The sequence below is a fragment of the Heloderma suspectum genome, chromosome 2, assembly GCF_057233095.1.
Source record: "Heloderma suspectum isolate Gila_16-S chromosome 2, 16-S_ref, whole genome shotgun sequence".
Lineage (NCBI taxonomy): Eukaryota > Metazoa > Chordata > Lepidosauria > Squamata > Helodermatidae > Heloderma > Heloderma suspectum.
The window spans coordinates 206,750,181-206,769,440 of record NC_139459.1 but is presented as its reverse complement, the minus strand read 5'-3'; the positions used below and the strand labels follow the sequence as shown (position 1 = coordinate 206,769,440).

Sequence of the window (19,260 nt, the reverse complement as noted above, 5' to 3'; positions counted from 1 at the left end):
GCCGTGATAGGCTATGTAAAGACTTACGTAGCCTATCACATCTGGCTTAAAAAAAAAACAAACGCGTACGCAAATGGTGGTGGCTACGGCCGCCGCCATTTGTGTTCCTTATTTTTGGCCATCTTAGTCTACGTAAATATTTACGTAGACTAAGACGGCCAAAAATAAGGAACACAAATGGCGGTGGCCGTAGCCGCCGCCATTTGCGTACGCGCGTTTTGTTTTTTTTAAAACCAGACGTGATAGGCTACATAAGTCTTTATGTAGCCTGTCACGTCTTGTAAAAAAAACAAAAACAAAAACAAAGTGACAAGACTGCAAATGGCGGCAGTGGCAGCCAGTTGGAAGACCAGCCGCCAAAGCCGCCGCCGCCGCCACAGCCACCACCGCCGCTGAAGCCACCGCCGGAGCCTCCGCCCCAGGTAAGTCTCATCCCGGGGGGGATCCGCGGGGAGGCGGGGGGTGGCAGGCCGTTCCGCCACAAATTTTGGGGGGCCGAATGCACTGGCATTTGGTCTCACCGAGATCCGTGGCAGAATTCTCTGACATCCCTACTTGAAACATTCTGATTCTAAGAACTTTCACTTAGATCATATGAATCAGCATAGATCAAACTGCCTCTGGACATGTACAGAGCATTTTTCTTACATTCCCTAAGCAAACAGAGCCAGGATCAACACCTGGAGTTAAGAAGGATGAGCTCCAGTTCACAACACTTTCAACAGTCTTGGGCCTGACACTTCTGATTTTAGATATGACAGATGCTGAGTCTAGCTATTTTGATGGATCCAGAAGGTAGGGAAATCATCAAATGACAGTTGCTAGGCAAAAACAAGAACATATTTTCAAGAAGCAGATATCAGCATCTTTAAAAGAAAATATAAGATCTCAATATGTTTCAAACTAAGATACTGTTCATCTGAGGATTATCTTTACAATCTAGTAATCATTAAAAATGATTCAAATGCCAAAATCAAATATATAATTAGGAGACAGAAAATATTTACCAAAAAATGTATCAGATTTCTAACAAAAGTAGTATCACTAAAATATCCTACATTTCCATAGCTATTCCCTTTCTTCACTTTTGGTCAGCATAAGTAATCTCAGATTTAACAATCATATTAATTACCTGCCTTTCCCTCCTAAACATTGATTATATTCTGTACATAGAAACATAAATAGAAATCTTTCAAGGTTAAGACAGTTATAATTTAATAAACCTCCCCTGTGGTTTTAGCCATCTTTCATGCGCATGCCTTCATGGGAAGAATGGATACTAGAGATGTGCACAGAAAAACTATCAGGACCCAGTTCATTGGCTCAGACAGGGAACAAATATTAATAAAGGCCTTATCTTAAACCAAAATCAATACAAAATAGGTTTAAGAGAACTTATTAAATCCAAGATTAGGATGGAGCTACCATTAAATAAATTTTAATAAAATTAAAGAAAATAACAAATCTGTAATACAAAGTGTAAAAAGTAGTTATAGAAATTTAATTATATAACAATTGTTCCAAAATGAAAAATCAACAGTCTGAAAGCTTATTTAACATTCCTGATTTGAAATAATCATACAGTAGGTTATACTAATACACACCAACTTGTCCCAGATGCGTTTCAACCTCTTTCAGCCTTGGCTCAAACTGCTGTCAAGCTTTGCCTCCGACCCAATGCGGAGTGTCCCCTTGTCTCATATTCCAAAGCCTCTGATATCTTCTCCATTGACTTTAATGAGAAAATCTGCCTATAACTTATCTATGCAAAAACAAATCAAACAGGAAAGGGAGAAAAAAGGAATAAATTGTAACTCCACATTCAGCCCTCCGGGAGATAAATTACCCAACTCCAGAATTCACTTTCTTTTCTTTTTTTAAACTCCCCCCCCCCCATTTTCACAGCCCATCCTTACTACTGCCCAGAATTTCACATCAGAAACTGTATGATTTTTTTCAAGGTAATGTTGTAACAAGGGGGACCCTTCCATACCATTCCATCTCCCAAACCTAAAGCAGACTGTGGCTCTGATTTTGATTGGAGCTTGAGCACTGGGCCTTCCTGGGGGAGGATGAAAATTCAGGTACTTGTATGGTGACTGTATCCACTTTCCCCCTCCCAGAGGAGCCAACAGCAACTTGAAGAGGGCAATTTAATTGTGAAAAAGACACAGACGGAAAGGGTAGAACTGCTCCTCTCCCCAAGCGCTACTGCTCCAATCAGAATCAGACACCACCATCCCCCCCATGGTGGCTTTAAAAGGGACAAAAAACACTGAAGATCTGACCTCCCACATCATGTCTACTATTTGGCCCCGAGACAGGTATATAAGAAGCTGAAGATTCAGGGTTTCATTTCATGTGTTAGGCTGTTGAACCTTAAGAGCCATCTAAGGCCATATGTTGCAAGTGGGTATTTTATGTTACTGAAAGTGCAGTTCCACTGGTGTTCTGAACATCTCTTCTTTAAATCTCTAATTGTTTTTCCTATCTATAATTTATTCTAAGATATAATTTATAATATGTATAAATAATTTATATTATTAATCTACCTTTTATATTATCAGTGGCATAAATTATCAAAGTTGTACCACATGTTGGAAACTTCTTGAAGACTGTATTTTCTTTGCGCAGCTGCATTTACAAACTCAGTTATTTTATGAGTCTATTTTAGAGAATTTACAGTTCCCACATGGAAAATGCCCTATAAGAGGATTCAGTCCTATTCATATTGGCAGTTTTGCTTTCTCTTGGTTCCTTCTCTACTGTGTCACTTCTCAGGAGCCAACTCCCACTGTTTTAGTGCATTTCAGTATGTGCATTTGTATGTTTGTGAACAGCCTAGAATGTCATATTGCAAGGCACTGAAACTAGACAAAATGTTGACTGGGCTTTGGCTGGGCGGCACTTGTAGAACTTCCATAAGCTGTTGTTCTTTATCCTTAGCAGGAAAGGCACTTAAGTCAAATGCCCCATGGGCCAGTCTTGAAACTAGGCCAGAGTCAAGCATTCCTCATGGGGAGTTGTCTGGCTGGACAGTGTCCCAGAGAGGCCCTGATCCACTGGATGACAATTTGGGAGTTCCATAAGGGAATCAGAGTGCCTGTTGCAAGTAAACTGAGCTTGTAATTGCAGAATATATAACTGAGAAGGCTTTGCAATTAAACAACTTATCATTATTCCAATTTCAGTAATGGCATACAAATCAGACCTATTGCACATGCACAAAAAATGACATTGTAATGTCTGCTTAAGATTTGCTCATCTTTAATAAGATTTTAATTGGAGTTGCCCTCAGTATTTTGGGAAGTCTATACGAAGCTTTTGATTTGAGGAAATGTATCAAACAAGTTTAGCAAACATGACATTCATCCCAGTTATTCATTGGACATAAATTGTTGCCATTATTAGAGCAGCACCAGTATTACAATGCAGTATTTCAGCTCATGAAACAGTTTAGCAGGATATTTAAGGCCCACCTTGCATATCCATTTTGCCTTCAATGTGCACGTTAGTTACATGGCCCTGATAATGTTCTGCCTGTATTTTACTCATTGTGATACTGCCAACCATGTGAGAGTTCTATGTGAACTCTCCCAGGACTTGGGGAGAGTTCATTCCTTTATCATGGGCAAAATGCCAGGAAAATGTAGTGAGGTTGAAGGAAGTCTGGATGTACGAAACCTTCCTGATCACTTTTGAGCCATATAAAAACACCTTTGGCTTTCCCCAAAATTCCTTGGAGGAGCAATCCCCAAATTAATTTTTTATTTCACTTTCTGCAGAATCCAGCAACCATGTACGGTTGGTTGTCCAGATCATTCCTGGGAAATTTCACCAGATGTTTGAAAATCCTTCAGGGTTCCTTCAAAGTCCTTCAGATGGTTCTGAATGAAGAGGAAGCTTCAAACTTTCCGTGAACCTCACTTTAGGTGACATTTAGCCAGCTTGAGCGCCATTTTTTTTATAGAAAGGCAGGGTACAAATCAAATAAATTACCATTATTATGGTTATTGTTGCTGCAATCCTAGAAGAAAGTGGCCAGGAACAATGTTACATGAACTGGTCCTTAAGCAGTTAAAAACACCCTTTGATATGTTAATATTAAAGTTGTCTTTCTACCAATATGACTAAAATATAATGCTTATTTTAAAAAAGAGCCTCTGTTCAAAAACCACAACAATAAAGGTTCCCAGATGAATGGCCAATATTCCTCTGCATGCAGCCTAAAGCTATGGGAGCTGCCAGAAAGGGCAGCAATTTTCCTTAGACCTTACTATATAATATGCTACCAGGTTCTTTTAAATAAGTGTAGGTCAAAGGTCTATTGACAGAAGCCTGGTGAGGTTCTAAATTTAGCCATACCATCTGCCCCTGTCATGGAGCATATATTTTTAGGCCCAAGTCCTGGGAAGCCATTGTAATTGCATGCCACTTGAATGGGGTACGAGCATAATATTTCCCATGGTTATTTCATGGTCACATTTTTAAATGACCTTTCACCCCCCAGTATGATTCCATCTTCTTAAGTTGACATGCTATCCCCATTCAACCTACCAGATTTATCAGGGGTGAAAACAAAAACTGAAAGAAAGACAGGATGGAATTTTGTACCAACAAAAATGGATTAAATGGTAGATTTTGTCCATTTATCCAAATATGGGTTAGAAGAAAAACACACCTTTCATGATCCTGACAGTCACATTTTAAAAGCTGTCATGGATGTCATCCCTGGTTTGTCTCCCTCACTGCTGAAATGTAGATTGCAAACACCACAGAGTAGGAACCTGTCTCCCCCTCCCCTTACATTACTATGCCAAGCATCATGTGCATTGATGATACTATAATAAGAGATTACTGCAAGCTTCCATTTTGGGATATTTAGCCATCTTCAAAAACCTGACAATTAGAGAAGCTATGCAAAGATTGCTCAGGTACAAAACAGGCTATTACCTGTCAGGAAACCATCATGGAGTCTGACTGCATCCTCCTCTTTAAATTAAACCACCTTCCTCTTGTAAGAATGAAAAACAATTTGTGTGAAGTATGACTTCTGATTCATAAGGATGTTAGTCAGTTAGTTAGTTAGTTAGTTAATCGCCTATCTGCCTGGTCACCCAGCCACTCTGGGCGATGTACAATAATAGAAACAGTTTAAAACAATAACATTTTACATTAAAAACATTATATTTCTAAAAATACCCTAACCCACCCCAAATGCCTGCCTGAACAACCACGTTTTTAATGCGTGGCAGAAGCTCATTAAAGAGGGGGCATGGCGGAGTTCCCTAGAGAGGGAGTTCCACAAAGTGGGGGCCACCACAGAGAAGGCCCGCTCCCTCATCCTCACCAGTCTAGCTGTCCTAGTTGATGGGACAGAGAGAAGGCCATCCGAGGCTGATTTTGTGAAGTGGCCTGTCTGGTGTTGCTGGAGGCGCTCCTTAAGATAGGCTGGGCTGGAACCATATAGGGTTTTAAAGGTCAAAACCAACACCTTGAATTTGGCCCGGAAAACAACTGGTAACCAGTGAAACTCCTTCAGCACTACGGTGATGTGATCTCGCCGGCGGCTGCCTGTAATCAGGCGAGCCGCCACGTTCTGTACCAGCTGCAGCTTCTGACACATCTTCAAGGGTAACCCCACATAGAGTGGATTACAGTTGTCTAAACGAGAGGAGACCAGGGCATGTACTACCGATGGGAGCAGATGGTCAGGAAGGAAGGGGCGCAGCCGCCGTATCAGATGGAGTTGGTACAGCGCTGTCCAGCTCACAGCTGACACCTGAGCCTCCATGGACAGCTGGGAGTCTAAAATGACCCCCAGGCTGCAGACCTGGTCTTTCAAGGGTAGCCATACCCCATTCAACACCAAGTCAACATCCCCCAACCTCCTCTTGTCTCCCACCAAAAGTACCTCAGTCTTATCGGGGTTCAGCTTCAGCTTATTCCTCCCCATCCAGCCACTCACCGTCTCCAGACATTTGGACAGGGATTCTATAGCCAACCTTGGTGAAGATTTGAACAAGTAGTAGAGCTGCATGTCATCTGCATATTGATGACACCGCACCCCAGACCTCCTGATCATACCCCCAGCGGCTTCACATAGATGTTAAATAGCATCGGGAAGAGGATGGAATGCTGTGGCATGACACAAGTGAGCAGCCATGGGTCCAAAACCTTCTCTCCCAGTGCTACCCTCTGGAACCTGCTGGACAGGAAGGACCAGAACCACCGTAATATGGTGTCTCCAATGCCCAAACCCTCCAGGCGGTCCAGGACGATACTGTGATCAACAGTATCAAAAGCCACGGAGAGGTCGAGGATAACAAGGAAGGAGCATTCACCCCTATCCAAAGCCCTCCTCATATCATCCACCAAAGCGACCAAGGCCATTTCTGTCCCATACCCAGGCCTGAAGCCTGATTGAAATGGATCTAGATAATTGGCTTCTTCCAAGTGTGCCTTCAACTGCATCGCCACCACCCCTCAATTATCTTGCCCCCAAATGGCAGATTTGAGACTGGGCGAAAGTTGTTCAAGACTTTGGGATCCAAGGAGGGCTTCTTTAAGAGCAGTCTTATCACTGCCTCCTTGAGGGCTGATGGCATCACTCCCTCCTCAAGGAAGGCATTCACCACCGCCCTGATCCCCTCACCCAATCTCTCTCTGCAGCTCATAATGAGCCAAGATGGGCAAGGATCAAGTAAGCAGGTGGTCGGCCTTACAGATGAAAGCACCTTGTCCATCAGAAGGAAGAAGCTGGAACCTATCCCACAAAACCGGTTTGCCACAGACCGCCTCTTGCTCACTAACTGTATCCACAGCGCACGGAATGACACTCCTAATCCGATGTGAGTGCATGTCACTTCCACAAATTTCCTAGGGATTTATCATGGGTGTCCAGTACTTTTCTAGTATGCAAAGTCCTTTATGATCAATACCTTCTCATCCTTAAAACAACCTTGAAGTCAGAATGATTCCCATTTTCCTGATGGGAAACTGAGGCTGAGAGGCAGACTTGCTCATGGACATTCAAAGAGACCATGGATGGCCTGACATTTGAAACCCAAGTATCTCTGATGGAAGTCTAGCAATCTGCTGAAAATCCCACCTTCAGGAGTGCATCATGCTGAAGCACTGGACAGGGGAATCTGCTGTGTGGTGTGGTAACATCTAGCCATCACCTGGAAGGATGAAGAGTTCACTACAGTTTGACAGCTGCCTCCCGCACGTCTGTAGCTGCTCTACTAGGTCTCAGGGATCTGGCAGCTCTTTTACTGTCTATGGCATCCCTCTTTGAAACCTGCTCCAAACATTTTCCCAGCACTAGCAATCTGAGCTGATGACTGCAGCCTGTTATTCCGGCTGGACTTCTCCTTTCCCATGTTTTAAGCTTTAATCCTTCCTCTGGGGATACCAAGTTGCACAAGCTCATGCTGTTTTCTTGCTGGAAAGACTCTTTATATATATAAAAAAATTATTTAGTTTTCAAGATCTCTTGAAGATAATCCCAATGCAGTGAGGTTGGTATCAGTTACAAGCCTTTTTCCAGACAGTGTTTTAAGTTATGTCGCTTCTAATAAGTCAAAGCGCAAGAACTCACTATATCGGCTTTGTTTTGCCAGCCTGAACTTTGTCGATTTGCCACCTAAAGGCCTTGCGTGTTTGCTTTGAGCCGATTGCCTGCATTTGCTTAACAAATTCCGTCATGCCAGCTTGAATTATCCTGGACAATGGAAAAACTACTCAGCATATTCCATTGTGCATAGCACATATATGGTCCCCTCTCTTTATATTTAGTGTGCATGTGTGTAAGCAAGAAAAGGCATATGCCTCTGACACTGGAGGTAATATATAGCCATCTGGATTGCAACCAATGTGTCTTACTTTTGCTATATGTATAGACATTAGTAGATCTCAGGAAAGTATCTAAGCTGTCTGTTATAGCCACTGAAAGAGACATTGTATGAACTGGTCGATCAGGACTAGTAGTGATTAGGACCAGTGAGTGGTTTCTGTCCCAAAACCTGGCCTAAACCCAGACTGAAATTAATCTAGATAATTTGCTTCATCCTCTTTTTATAGCATACAAGATAAAACAGTAAAAAGCAATGCAAAACAAATACCACCAATGAAACCTGCAGCCCATAGATTATGAAAAGGCCAGACAGAGAAAACATGTCGGTCTTCAGAGCCTGCCTGAAGACCTGCAAAGAAGAGGCATGATGAACCTTTGATGGAATCCAATTGCAGAGGTGCAGGGCCACCAGTGAAAAGGCCATCTTCCCTTGTAGTCACCAGCCCTTGGGGACAGGCAGGTGATAAAGGCTAATGATCTCAGAGTGCAAGCAGGTGGGGACAGGAGAAGGCAGTCCTTCATGTAACTTGGGCCAAACCATTTAAGGCTTTAAAGGTTTAAAGTAGCATTTTAAATTAGGCTTGGAAATGCACTGGCAACCAGTGCAGATAGCGCAGTGCTGGTTTCACACAAGGAGACTGTCCAGCCCCTGCTGATCTCCAGGTGGCTATATTCTGCACCAGCTGAAGTTTCTGAACTATCTTCAAAGGCAGCCCCACATAAAGGACATTACAATACTTCACCAGAGCATGAATAACCAAGGCAAGAGCCTTCCTCTCCAGATAGGGATGGTAGCTGGCATACCAGCCTAAGTTGGTAAAAAGTACTCTTCATCACTGTTGCCACCTGAGCTTCCCCAGGTCCCTCTAAGCCCAGGAGCACTCCCAAACTGTGCACTTTGTCCTTCAGGGAGAGTGCAACCCCATTTAAGTCCAGATTTATTGCTTTATCCAGATTGGTCTGTTTCTCTACCAACAGTACCTCTGTCTTGTTTGGATTTAGCCTCAGTTTGCTTACCCTCATCCATCCCAAAACCACCTCCAAGCTCCTTTTCAGGCATTCAACAGTCTCCCCAGGATCATTAGATGAACATAAGAGGTAGGCCTGAGTCTCATCTGCATACTAATGGCACTTCAGCCCAAACCTCTGAATGACTTCCCCTCATGGTTTCATGTAGATGATGAAAAGCATAGGGATAAGATGGAACTTTGCAGCACCACACAGGCCAATGGCTATGGGGTGGAGCAGACATCTCCCAACAGTGTCTGAGTCCGTTCATCCTGGGAGGAGCAGAACCACTGCAATACAGTATCTCCAACCCACCCAGCCCCTGCCAGGCAGTTCAGTAGGATCCCATTGTTAATATTATTGAACGTCACCAATAGGCTCGGAAGAAATGGAAGAGCCCCACTCCCATCCAGTTACCAGCATAGGTCATCCACCAAGGTGACCAAAGCAGTCTCAGTCCCATATTCTGGTCCAAAGCCCAACTGACATGGTAAGTGATATCAAGGAATAGCATCTCATCCCAGGACACACAGTGAATCTATGGCCAGACCCAGGACAGGAGTCTATGCCTCGTTGATCCAAGTTAAACACAATAATGGCTGGAACAGTGAAAAAAGTTCATTGTAGGCACATGACTTGAGCATTCTTAATATAGTACGGGGTATGTGAATACTGGAATCTCCGCTGCAACTATCTCCTTTTGTACTTTTTTTTTCCTCCTAGTTTTTACACGGGATTCAAAACTTTTACTCTGCTATACATTGCCTTGAATATACAGAAAAGTGATCAATACATTTTAAAATACAAATTTTCACAGGTTCCTGGAATGCAAATCAGCTGCTCCAGTAGACAGTATAGGATAGGATGAAAGATTGGGTTGGGATGGTGCAGCCATGAACATTTGGCGTCCTCTCCTCTTCCACTGTTTTATATGATCTCCTATGTTTTTGTGGTGTGTGCATTTCAATGTGAAAAATGGAGCACAGTGTAATTGCAGCTCCATAATTGTCTAGCAAAAAAAAAAAAAAATTCACAGGTGTCCTATCCCCCCACCTTCCCCCCCCCCACACACACACACTTTTTTCCCAATTGCAGGATGGTTCCTGTTACCAGAATACCTGGGGGAATATTCAAAGGATATGTCTGCCTCCCCAGCAGGTCAGAGTTTTCCAGACCTCCCCCATCTTTAACAGCAGGACAAGTGTTTGACTTGGAGCCAATATCCAGCCCGTTCCAAGAGATTTTACTTTTCTCTGCTAATAAAATTCTGCTTGTATCAGGCTTTAAAATAATCTGTCTTCCCTAGTTACCTCTCTCTGTAAATGTGGAAATGTGTGATTTGCTGCCTCCATGTGGTTTGTTTTGGAAATGACCTGGATACCTGGTTCCTTCTTTTCGGTTGCCTTTGGTAGCACTTGGGAAAGCTTCATGGACATCCATCTCTTAAACATTCTGGACCACTCATGTCTATTTCTGAACTCATAGAATCATAGAATAGTAGGGTTGGAAGGGGCCTACAAGGCCATCAAGTCCAACCCCCTGATCAATGCAGGAATCCGAGTCAGACCATCCCCGACAGATGGCTGTCCAGCCTCGTCTTGAACGCCTCCAGTGTGGGAGAGCCCACCACCTCCCCAGGTCATTGGCTCCACTGTTGTACTGCTCTAACAGTCAGGACGTTTCTCCTGATGTTCAGCCGGAAGCTGGCTTCCTGCAACTTGAGCCCATTATTCCCTGTCCTGCACTCTGGGATGATCGAGAAGAGATCCTGACCTTCCTCTCTGGGACAACCTTTTAAGTCCTTGAAGAGCGCTATCATATCTCCCCTCAGTCTTCTCTTCTCAAGGCTAAACATGCCCAGTTCTTTCAGTCTCTCTTCATAGCGCTTTGTTTCCAGTCCCCTGATCATCCCTGTTGCCCTCCTCTGAACCTTTTCCAGCCTGTCTGCATCCTTCTTAAAGTCCGGTGCCCAGAACTGGACAGAGTACTCCAGATGAGGCCTAACCAGTGCTGAGTAGAGGGGAACTAGTACTGCCCGGGATTTGGAAGCTATACTTCTATTAATGCAGCCCAAAATAGCAGTTGCCTTTTTTGCAGCCACATCACATTGTTGGCTCATATTCAGCTTGTGATCGACAACAATTCCAAGATCCTTCTCGCTTGTAGTGTTGTTGAGCCAAGTATCCCCCATCTTGTAACTGTGCATTGTGCTTTTTTTTTCCTAGTTGCAGAGCTTGGCATTTCTCCGTTAAATTTCCTTCTGTTGTCTTCTGCCCAGTGCTCCAGCCTATCAAGATCACTTTCAATTGTGTTTTTGTCTTCCAAAGTATTAGCTATCCCACCCAATTTTGTGTCATCTGAAAATGTGATCAGCATTCCCTGCACCTCCTCCTCCAAGTCATTAATAAAAATGTTGAAGAGCAATGGGCTCAGGACTAAGCCCTGCTCGTTACCTCTCCCCAGTTTGAGAAGATCCCATTGAGAAGCACTCTTTGAGTCCGATTCTGTAGCCAACTGTGGATCCACCTGAGAGTTGTTTCATCTAGCCCACGTTGCCAGAACTATGCTTATGCTCTATTCAAACCAGTGCCAATAACTTGAGCTATAATGCAGAGGATAGATAGATGTGTACTAAATCTGGTTAGTTCAAAGCAACATGAAATTCAACCACTCTCACCCATACTGTTGCCTCAGGGCCTCCTTAGCTCCATGTCCCATTCCAAGCCACTATTACTCCATCCAAGTAGTTAAATTATTTATGAATATTCTATGACAACCCAACAGCTTAGCCACGGGATGGGAGTGAATGGGCTCAGAGTTTACGGGTATACAGCCTGCACAGCCGGTGTCAGACTATGGAACACCATCTAGTTTGCACTTGCTTAACTTGAAACAAAGGCTCTTTTCAGGCACTCATAGGACTTGGTTGTAAATTTGAGAAAATGCTGCTACCGCGCAATAAACATATGGCATTCATGCCTTCTGGTGTGACAGGCAGTCAGGGCAGACATTCAGTACAGTTTACAGCACAAACATTAACCTATGTGCTTAGAGGCTAGTTCTAATATAGCAAACGTTCCAGCAGAAAACCTAGGGTAGGTAACCTAGGGTGACCCAATACACTAGGGCTAGCGTATTTTAGGACCATTGCTCCCATAGATGTGCAATGGCAAAATGAAGTGAAATGGTTGTTTCATATTCAAGAATAAGAATACATGCAGTTCTGATCACTTAAAGTGACAGATACTCAAAAATAGTTGGCGGTATGTGTGGCTGTGGTGATGGTGAGACTTGGGGGAGAAAAGAGGTACACAGGTTATCTGGAGCTGTCCATTCAGCACCATAATAATAACTGTGAAAATAGTTGGCTGAGTGGAGTAACTGGAGTTGCAGGAAAACTATTATCTATTAGCCTTGGTCGCGCCGAAACATTTACAGGCTGTCTTTCCAGCCACAAGGGTCTCCAGGGTGGCTCACAACAAGCTATTAAACCAAGGATGGGCAACTTGTAGCCCTCCAGATGTTGCTGGATTGCAAGTCCCATCATCTCTCACCACTGGCTATGCTGGGTAGGGCTGATGGGAATTGCAGTCCAACAACATCTGGAGGGCCACAACTTGCCCTCCCCTGTATTAAACCAACAGCATGAATTAACCCTCTCGTGGTAAGATGACTACCTCCAAACTTGACGGCCTGCTCTCATTAGCCCCACTGCTGAAATGGCCGGGTGTGCACAGCCCTCAGCATAGCCATGCAGAGGCCCAGACAGCCTTGTTGCATTGCAATAGAATGAAACTTTCCAGACTGGTCTGTATTACATTAATAGAGATGATGACCATGGTCTTGCTCCCAAGCTATAAACAAACTCTCATACACCTTATCTTTGCTTTAGAAGATCAATTTGAGAGACAGACCACATGAGCTAACCAAATGGGTAGCATCTACAGGAAACTGTGGTGTGCATAACTTGGCCATTTCCTTCTAATTTCCCCAAACATCTAACAATTTTTTTAAAGCCCTAAACTCAGTATAAAACCACAATCTTCTCTCCTGCTTGGAAAATGAAGTAGCTGTTGCAAACTCATACATCTCAAAATATTAACATCTGCTTCTGAAATTTCCATTGGGGCTGCCAAAAACTTTGCCGAACAGTACTGTGCGAGGCTCAACTTACAACACTTTTGGATGGTTCCCTGCTTGGCCCCAAATGAAAACTTCAATAACATTTAATATCAATTTGTCATCTTGATTAATCAAACATTTTAGCACTTAATCCTTGCATCAGGTGTTTCATGCAAGATGGAATAAATGGGGAACTATTCCCAACTAGTTTAGTTTTTGCTGTATATAGGTCCAGTCTGGAAATGGAGTAATTGTTCAGTGCAAAATTCCTACACTATCCTTATCATGATTACATGCACTACACACAACAAAGACGCCTCGTGTGTGTGTGTGTGTATACAAACATGTATGTATATGTGTGTATAGGAAAGATATAAAGACTAACAGAATATTATAAAATATATTTTAAACTACACATTTCGGCTTCCACCCTGATCAGTAGCTGTGTTGTTAAATGTGTATCAGGAGTGGCAGTTTGGAATGCCTTGGAGATGAAACTTCCTTAGGAGAAAAAACAGAGGTATGATTGGTATAATGCTTATGAATTGTTCTCCAGATTAAGGCCATTTGGACTAAGCGTTCTGAGTCTATCAATCCAGAAATTTTCCCTTTTGTCAAGCGTATCAGGGTCTTTTGTTTGTTCTACTGGAACCAACTGTAAATCTGAGAGACTATGTGCGGGAGAGTTGAAATGTCCTGCAACAGGCTGCTCCAGTTTTTTTGGTAAGGATTGCAGATTTTTGGTTACGGAATCTTGTTTTTAGGTCCACTGTAGCTTTCTTTACATATTTCATATGACATCCTCTCTTTTTTTTTTACATTCAGTTAAGTAAACCACACAAGTAGAAGTGCATGTTAACGACAGTCTAATGCAATATGTTTTGTTAGTAACTGTGCTCCTGAAATAAGTGGTTTCTTGGAGGTAACTGCAGGTAACGCAATGCGTTGATTTACAATGGTATGATCCTGAGTTGCAAATATCTTGTTTAACTGCAGCTTGAACTAACAATTTACGCAGATTGGGTGATTTTCTGAATGTGATGCGTGGTGGAAAAGTAATGGCATCCCACTCTGTGTAAACTGTCCCCGTCAGAATGGCTTACTTCAGAGTAAGCCTGAACAGGATTCCAGCATAGCATTTTCTTTTTCCTTCCTCTTTTGACCAGTGAGAGTGATCCCCTCAGTGTTGGGAATCCCCTGCCATAGGCTTTCATGATGCAGAAAAACTATTGCTCAGAATTTCACCAAAACAATGAAAGGCATGTCTCTCAACAAGCCTGAATTAAGTAGTTTTCCCCAGAATTTGAAAGAAATATATGTTGTGCCAAGCCACAGCTTGAGGAAAATGTACAAATGTGTCAATTCTCAGCACTTTTTAACTTGCTGTACCTGTGGCAATTTGTATCAAATCAGTTTGAAATTTTGCATAATTCTAGACTTCAGCAGGTAGATTATGGATGCCAAGACTCATTTTATTAGCTATACAGGTGTCATGTTTATACGCAGTAGAATGTTGAGGCTTATATTGGTGGAACCTTTTGTGTGTGTGTGTGTGCGTGTGAGCAAGCGAGACTTACCTTAACTAAAGGGGCACTTTCATGCCCCTTTAATATGTATGGGTGGGTGTGGAGGTTAGTCACAAACACACCTTGTCAACATTAGAAGTTATCAGCAGAGGTGTAGATTTAAGTATCTCCTCTTAACCTACAATGTGTCACTTTCGCCCTCACCAGTGAATAAAGCACTGGTTTGCTCTATTAAAACTGCAAGGTTCATCTTCCTCATCCTATTAACTTATATTAAACTACCTTATATTGAACTTAGAACAGTTGCTGCAAAAAAAAAGTTCTCTCAGAAACGACTTCGAAGTCCCCCTCTTGTATCCTGGGATATTGCTGTTCAGTCGTTAAGTCGTGTCCGACTCTTCGTGACCCCATGGACCATAGCACGCCAGGCCTTCCTGTCCTCCGCTCTCTCCCGGAGCATGCTCAAGTTCATATTCATTGCATCGGTGATGCTATCTAGCCATCTCATCCTCTGCCGCCCCCTTCTCCTTTTGCCTTCAGTCTTTCCCAGCATCAGGGTCTTTTCCAGGGAGTTTTCTCTTCGCATTAGGTGGCCAAAATATTTGAGCTTCAGATTCAGTATCTGTCCTTCCAATGAGCACTCAGGGTTGATTTCCTTTAGGATTGACTGATCTGACCTCCTTGCAGTCCAGGGGACTCGTAAGAGTCTTCTCCAGCACCACAGTTCGAAAGCATCAATTCTTCGGCGCTCAGCCTTCTGTATAGTCCAGCTCTCACAGCCATACGTTGCTACTGGGAAAACCATAGCCTTGATTATACAAACCTTTGTCAGCAAGGTGATGTCACTGCTTCTTACTATGCTGTCTAGGTTTGCCATAGCTTTCCTCCCAAGGAGCAAGCGTCTTTTAATTTCATGGCTACAGTCAGTGTCTGAGGTGAACTTGGAGCCCAAGAAAATAAAATCTGTCACTGCTTCCATTTCTTCCCTTTCTATATGCCAGGAAGTGACGGGGCCAGATGCCATGATCTTAGTTTTGTTAATGTTGAGTTTCAAACCAGCTTTTGCACTCTCCACTTTCACCCTCAACAAGAGGCTCTTTAGATCCTCTTCACTTTCTGCCCTTTACTGTGGTATCGTCTGCGTATCTGAGTTGTTGATAATTCTCCCAGCAATCTTAATTCCGACCTGTGATTCATCCAACCTGGTGTTTCTCATGATGTACTCTGCATATAAATTAAATAAGCAGGGCGACAATATGCAGCCTTGTCATACTCCTTTCCCAATTTTGGACCAATCGGTTGTTCCATGTCCGGTTCTTACTGTTGCTTCTTGACCCTCGTACAGGTTTCACAGGAGACAAGTAAGGTGGTCTGGTACTCCCATCTCTTTAAGAATTTGCCACAGTTTGTTGTGATCCACACAATCAAAGGCTTTAGCGTAGTCAATGAAGCAGAAATAGACGTTTTTCTGGAATTCTCTTGCTTTCTCCATGATCCAGCAAATGTTGGCGATTTGATCTGTAGTTCCTCTGCCTCTTTGAAACCCCGCTTGTATTTCCAGTAGTTCTTGGTTCACATACTGCTGAAGCCTAGCTTGTAGGATTTTGAGCATCACCTTGCTGGCATGTGAAATGAGTGCAATTGTACGGTAGTTTGAACACTCTTTGGCGTTGCCCTTCTTTGGAATTGGAATGTAAACTGAACTTTTTAAAGTCTTGTGGCTATTGTTGAGTGTTCCAAATGTGTTGGCATATTGAGTGCAGCACTTTAACAGCATCATCTTTTAGGATCTTAAATAGCTCAGCTGGAATACTGTCATCTCTGCTAGCTTTGTTGTTAGTAATGCTTCCTAAGGCCCACTTGACTTCACTCTCGAGGATGTCCGGCTCAAGGTCAGTGACCGCACTATCATGGCTATCAGGGACATTAAGAACTTTCCTGTATAGTTCTTCTGTGTATTCTTTCCACCTCTTCTTAATCTCATCTGCTTCTGTTAGGTCCCTGTCTTCTTTGTCCTTTATCATGCCCTTCTTTGCACAAAACTTTCCCTTGAGATCTCTGATTTTCTTGAAGAGATCTCTAGTCTTTCCCATTCTATTGTTGTCCTCGATTTCTTTGCATTGTTCATTTAAGAAGGCCTTCTTGTCTCTCCTTGCTATTCTCTAGAACTCTGCATTCAGTTGGGTATATCTTCTCCTTTCTCCCTTGCTTTTCACTTCCCCTCTTTCCTCAGCTACTTGTAAAGCGTCCTCAGACAGCCACTTTGCTTTCTTGCATTTCTTTTTCTTTGGGATGGATTGAGTTGCTGCCTCCTGAACAATGTTACAGACTTCTGTCCATAGTTCCTCAGGCACTCTATCAGGTCTAATCCCTGAAATCTATTTGTCACCTCCACTGTATATTCATAAGGGATATGATTTAGGTCATACCTGAATGGTTTAGTGGTTTTCCCTACGTTCTTCAATTTAAGCTGAAATTGTGCAAGCAGCAGCTCATGATCTGAGCCACAGTCAGCTCCAGGTCTTGTTTTTACTGACTGTATGGAGCTTCTCCATCTTTGGCTGCAAAGTACATAATCAATCTGGTTTCGATATTGACCATCTGGTGATGTCCATGCGTAGAGTTGCCTCTTGTGCTCTCTTGCGTAACTCAGTGAAGCCATAAGCTATGCCGTGCAGGGCCACCCAAGACGGACAGGTCAAGGAGGAGAGTTCTGACGAAATGTGGTCCACTGGAGAAGGAAATGGGAACCCACTCCAGTATTCTTGCCAAGAAAACCCCATGGAACCTGGGAGTGTTATATTCTTAGTCTGGACTCATGAGAAGCAAGCCCTGGAGATATTCCATCGAGCTGCAATGCCTCCCATCCTACCATCAGCTTGAGCCCCACTTAGTTCGCTGCTGGACAGCATGGTAGAACTTCATAGGCACCACAACAAAACAAGTTTATACTAGAAAATGGCTGACCATTGTGCTTGTCTAACTACTTCCAGCTATTACCACGCTTTCTACTCTCAGTTGCTTGTTATCTTAAATCGAGGTTTTGGGTTTCTAGCGAATTGATAAACTTATAGTCTGTCCTCACATGTAGTTTCCAATGTACTTTTTATTAAAACCCTGACATTTCAGATTTACCATCCAAAAATTATGGTGTGTAAAAAAAAAGCCCAAACCCTTAAGTAAAGCTCAGTCAAATGCTTGGTTTGTGGTTTCCTATTATAATCCTTGAAATTAAAGTGGGGGGTCCCCACTGGCCCCTTTCCTGCACACATGGAAAGCTGCACACAAGCACTGGTGCACATCCAGAAGGATCTGGATTGGACCTTAATTTTAAATTCTGGGATTATAAGCACACTATTAGGCATAACTGGCATTATGTTAACTCAGTTATAAAACACCGCATTGTATTGCAGTGAAGTCATATTTTATCTAGAAGATTGTCACAGAAGACTTTTATGATAACACATTAATTCAGGAATTTGCTGATGTCTCAAAAGGTTTATGTACTTCTTCATTAACCATCTGGAGGACTAGATGGGAAAACAAAAATACTGATATTAAACCTTTACACACATATTCAGTAACAACAAGCAGGCCTGCTCCCATGTGAATGTGCCCAACAATTAAGATCTAGTTCAGAAGTCCTGTTCATCATCCTGTCAACATGTGAAGTTGGGCAGGTTAAGTGTAAGACACAGGGCCTTCTCGGTGGTGTGCCGAAGTTCTAGAATGCCCTGTTCTGAGCAATCCACCATACACCTTCATAGTCTTCCTCTTTCAACAGTCATTTAGACTGCAATCCTGTACACACGTAATTCGGAATGAGTCCCACTGAACTCAATTGAACTTACTTCTGAGTAGATATGTACAGGAGTGCACTCTTAGTGTGTGATTTTAGTCTGCTGCTTTGAAATTTTCTTAAATTTTTATGCTGCTGCTTATATGTTCAGCAAACAACAACAACAAGAGAACAGATAAAAATATATCAAAGAACCACAGATGTTTTCAGAAGTCTGTTTTACACACGATGGTGACCTTCATCCAATGTAAGGTTTCCGGTAGGCTGCACTGACAGGGAGCCCTGTTTGTAAACATGTACCATTTGAGGAAGAATCGGCAATTAGTAGCTTCATCTGGGATCCAAGAGTTACTTTAGGCACAGCCAAGGACTTGGGCATGCCTCTGAAAAGCAGATCCCATTGCCATATCACGATCTGCTTAAGGAAGTTCTTTCATATTCAAAAGCGGTTTGTCATATGGCATGATGGTGAGCTGCTGTTTAAAAAGCTAAACCCCAATCCCCCTTGGAAATACCCAAATGAGTCATGTGCTTGTTCAGATCCTATACTTACATCCCACACTGACACAGGAGGCACTTTCAAAGCAAAGGAAGGCACCTCAGAGTGAGTAAAACTGTACACCAATTAGTCTAGTAGGGAAACACTTCTTACTTTTGAGTATTAATTTTTAAATAAAAGTTTCTTTCACAATAAAAAGTTTAGGTTAATAGCAGAATATACAACGGAAAGGAGTGGGATAAAGTAATTTCCACTGCAAGATTTCTGAAGTTTGTATAATGAAATGTCTTGTTTTGTTTATAATTAATTCAGACTTGTCTGTCTATTCATAAAGGTAAATAAGTATGCAGCCCACGTTAGCAAAATACTGCTTCATACATAATTGCTTCCAATCACATAAGACAAAAACAGTAACATTCCAGAATCCACTCATGGAGAGAATGATAGT

General features: G+C 42.7%; 1 protein-coding gene across 3 annotated transcripts in view; it reads right to left on the bottom strand.

Moving 5' to 3' along the window:
• Nucleotides 1–847: 847 nt before the first annotated feature.
• MAP2K6 (mitogen-activated protein kinase kinase 6) overlaps nucleotides 848–19,260 on the bottom strand; it is a 157,618-nt gene continuing 139,205 nt past the window's right edge. For all 3 annotated transcript variants that reach the window (XM_084837540.1, XM_084837541.1, XM_084837545.1), the window contains one exon: nucleotides 848–1,762. In XM_084837540.1, the coding sequence (XP_084693666.1) occupies nucleotides 1,646–1,762 (117 nt within the window). In that variant the 3' untranslated portion in view covers nucleotides 848–1,645. The remainder of the gene's footprint in view (nucleotides 1,763–19,260) is intronic.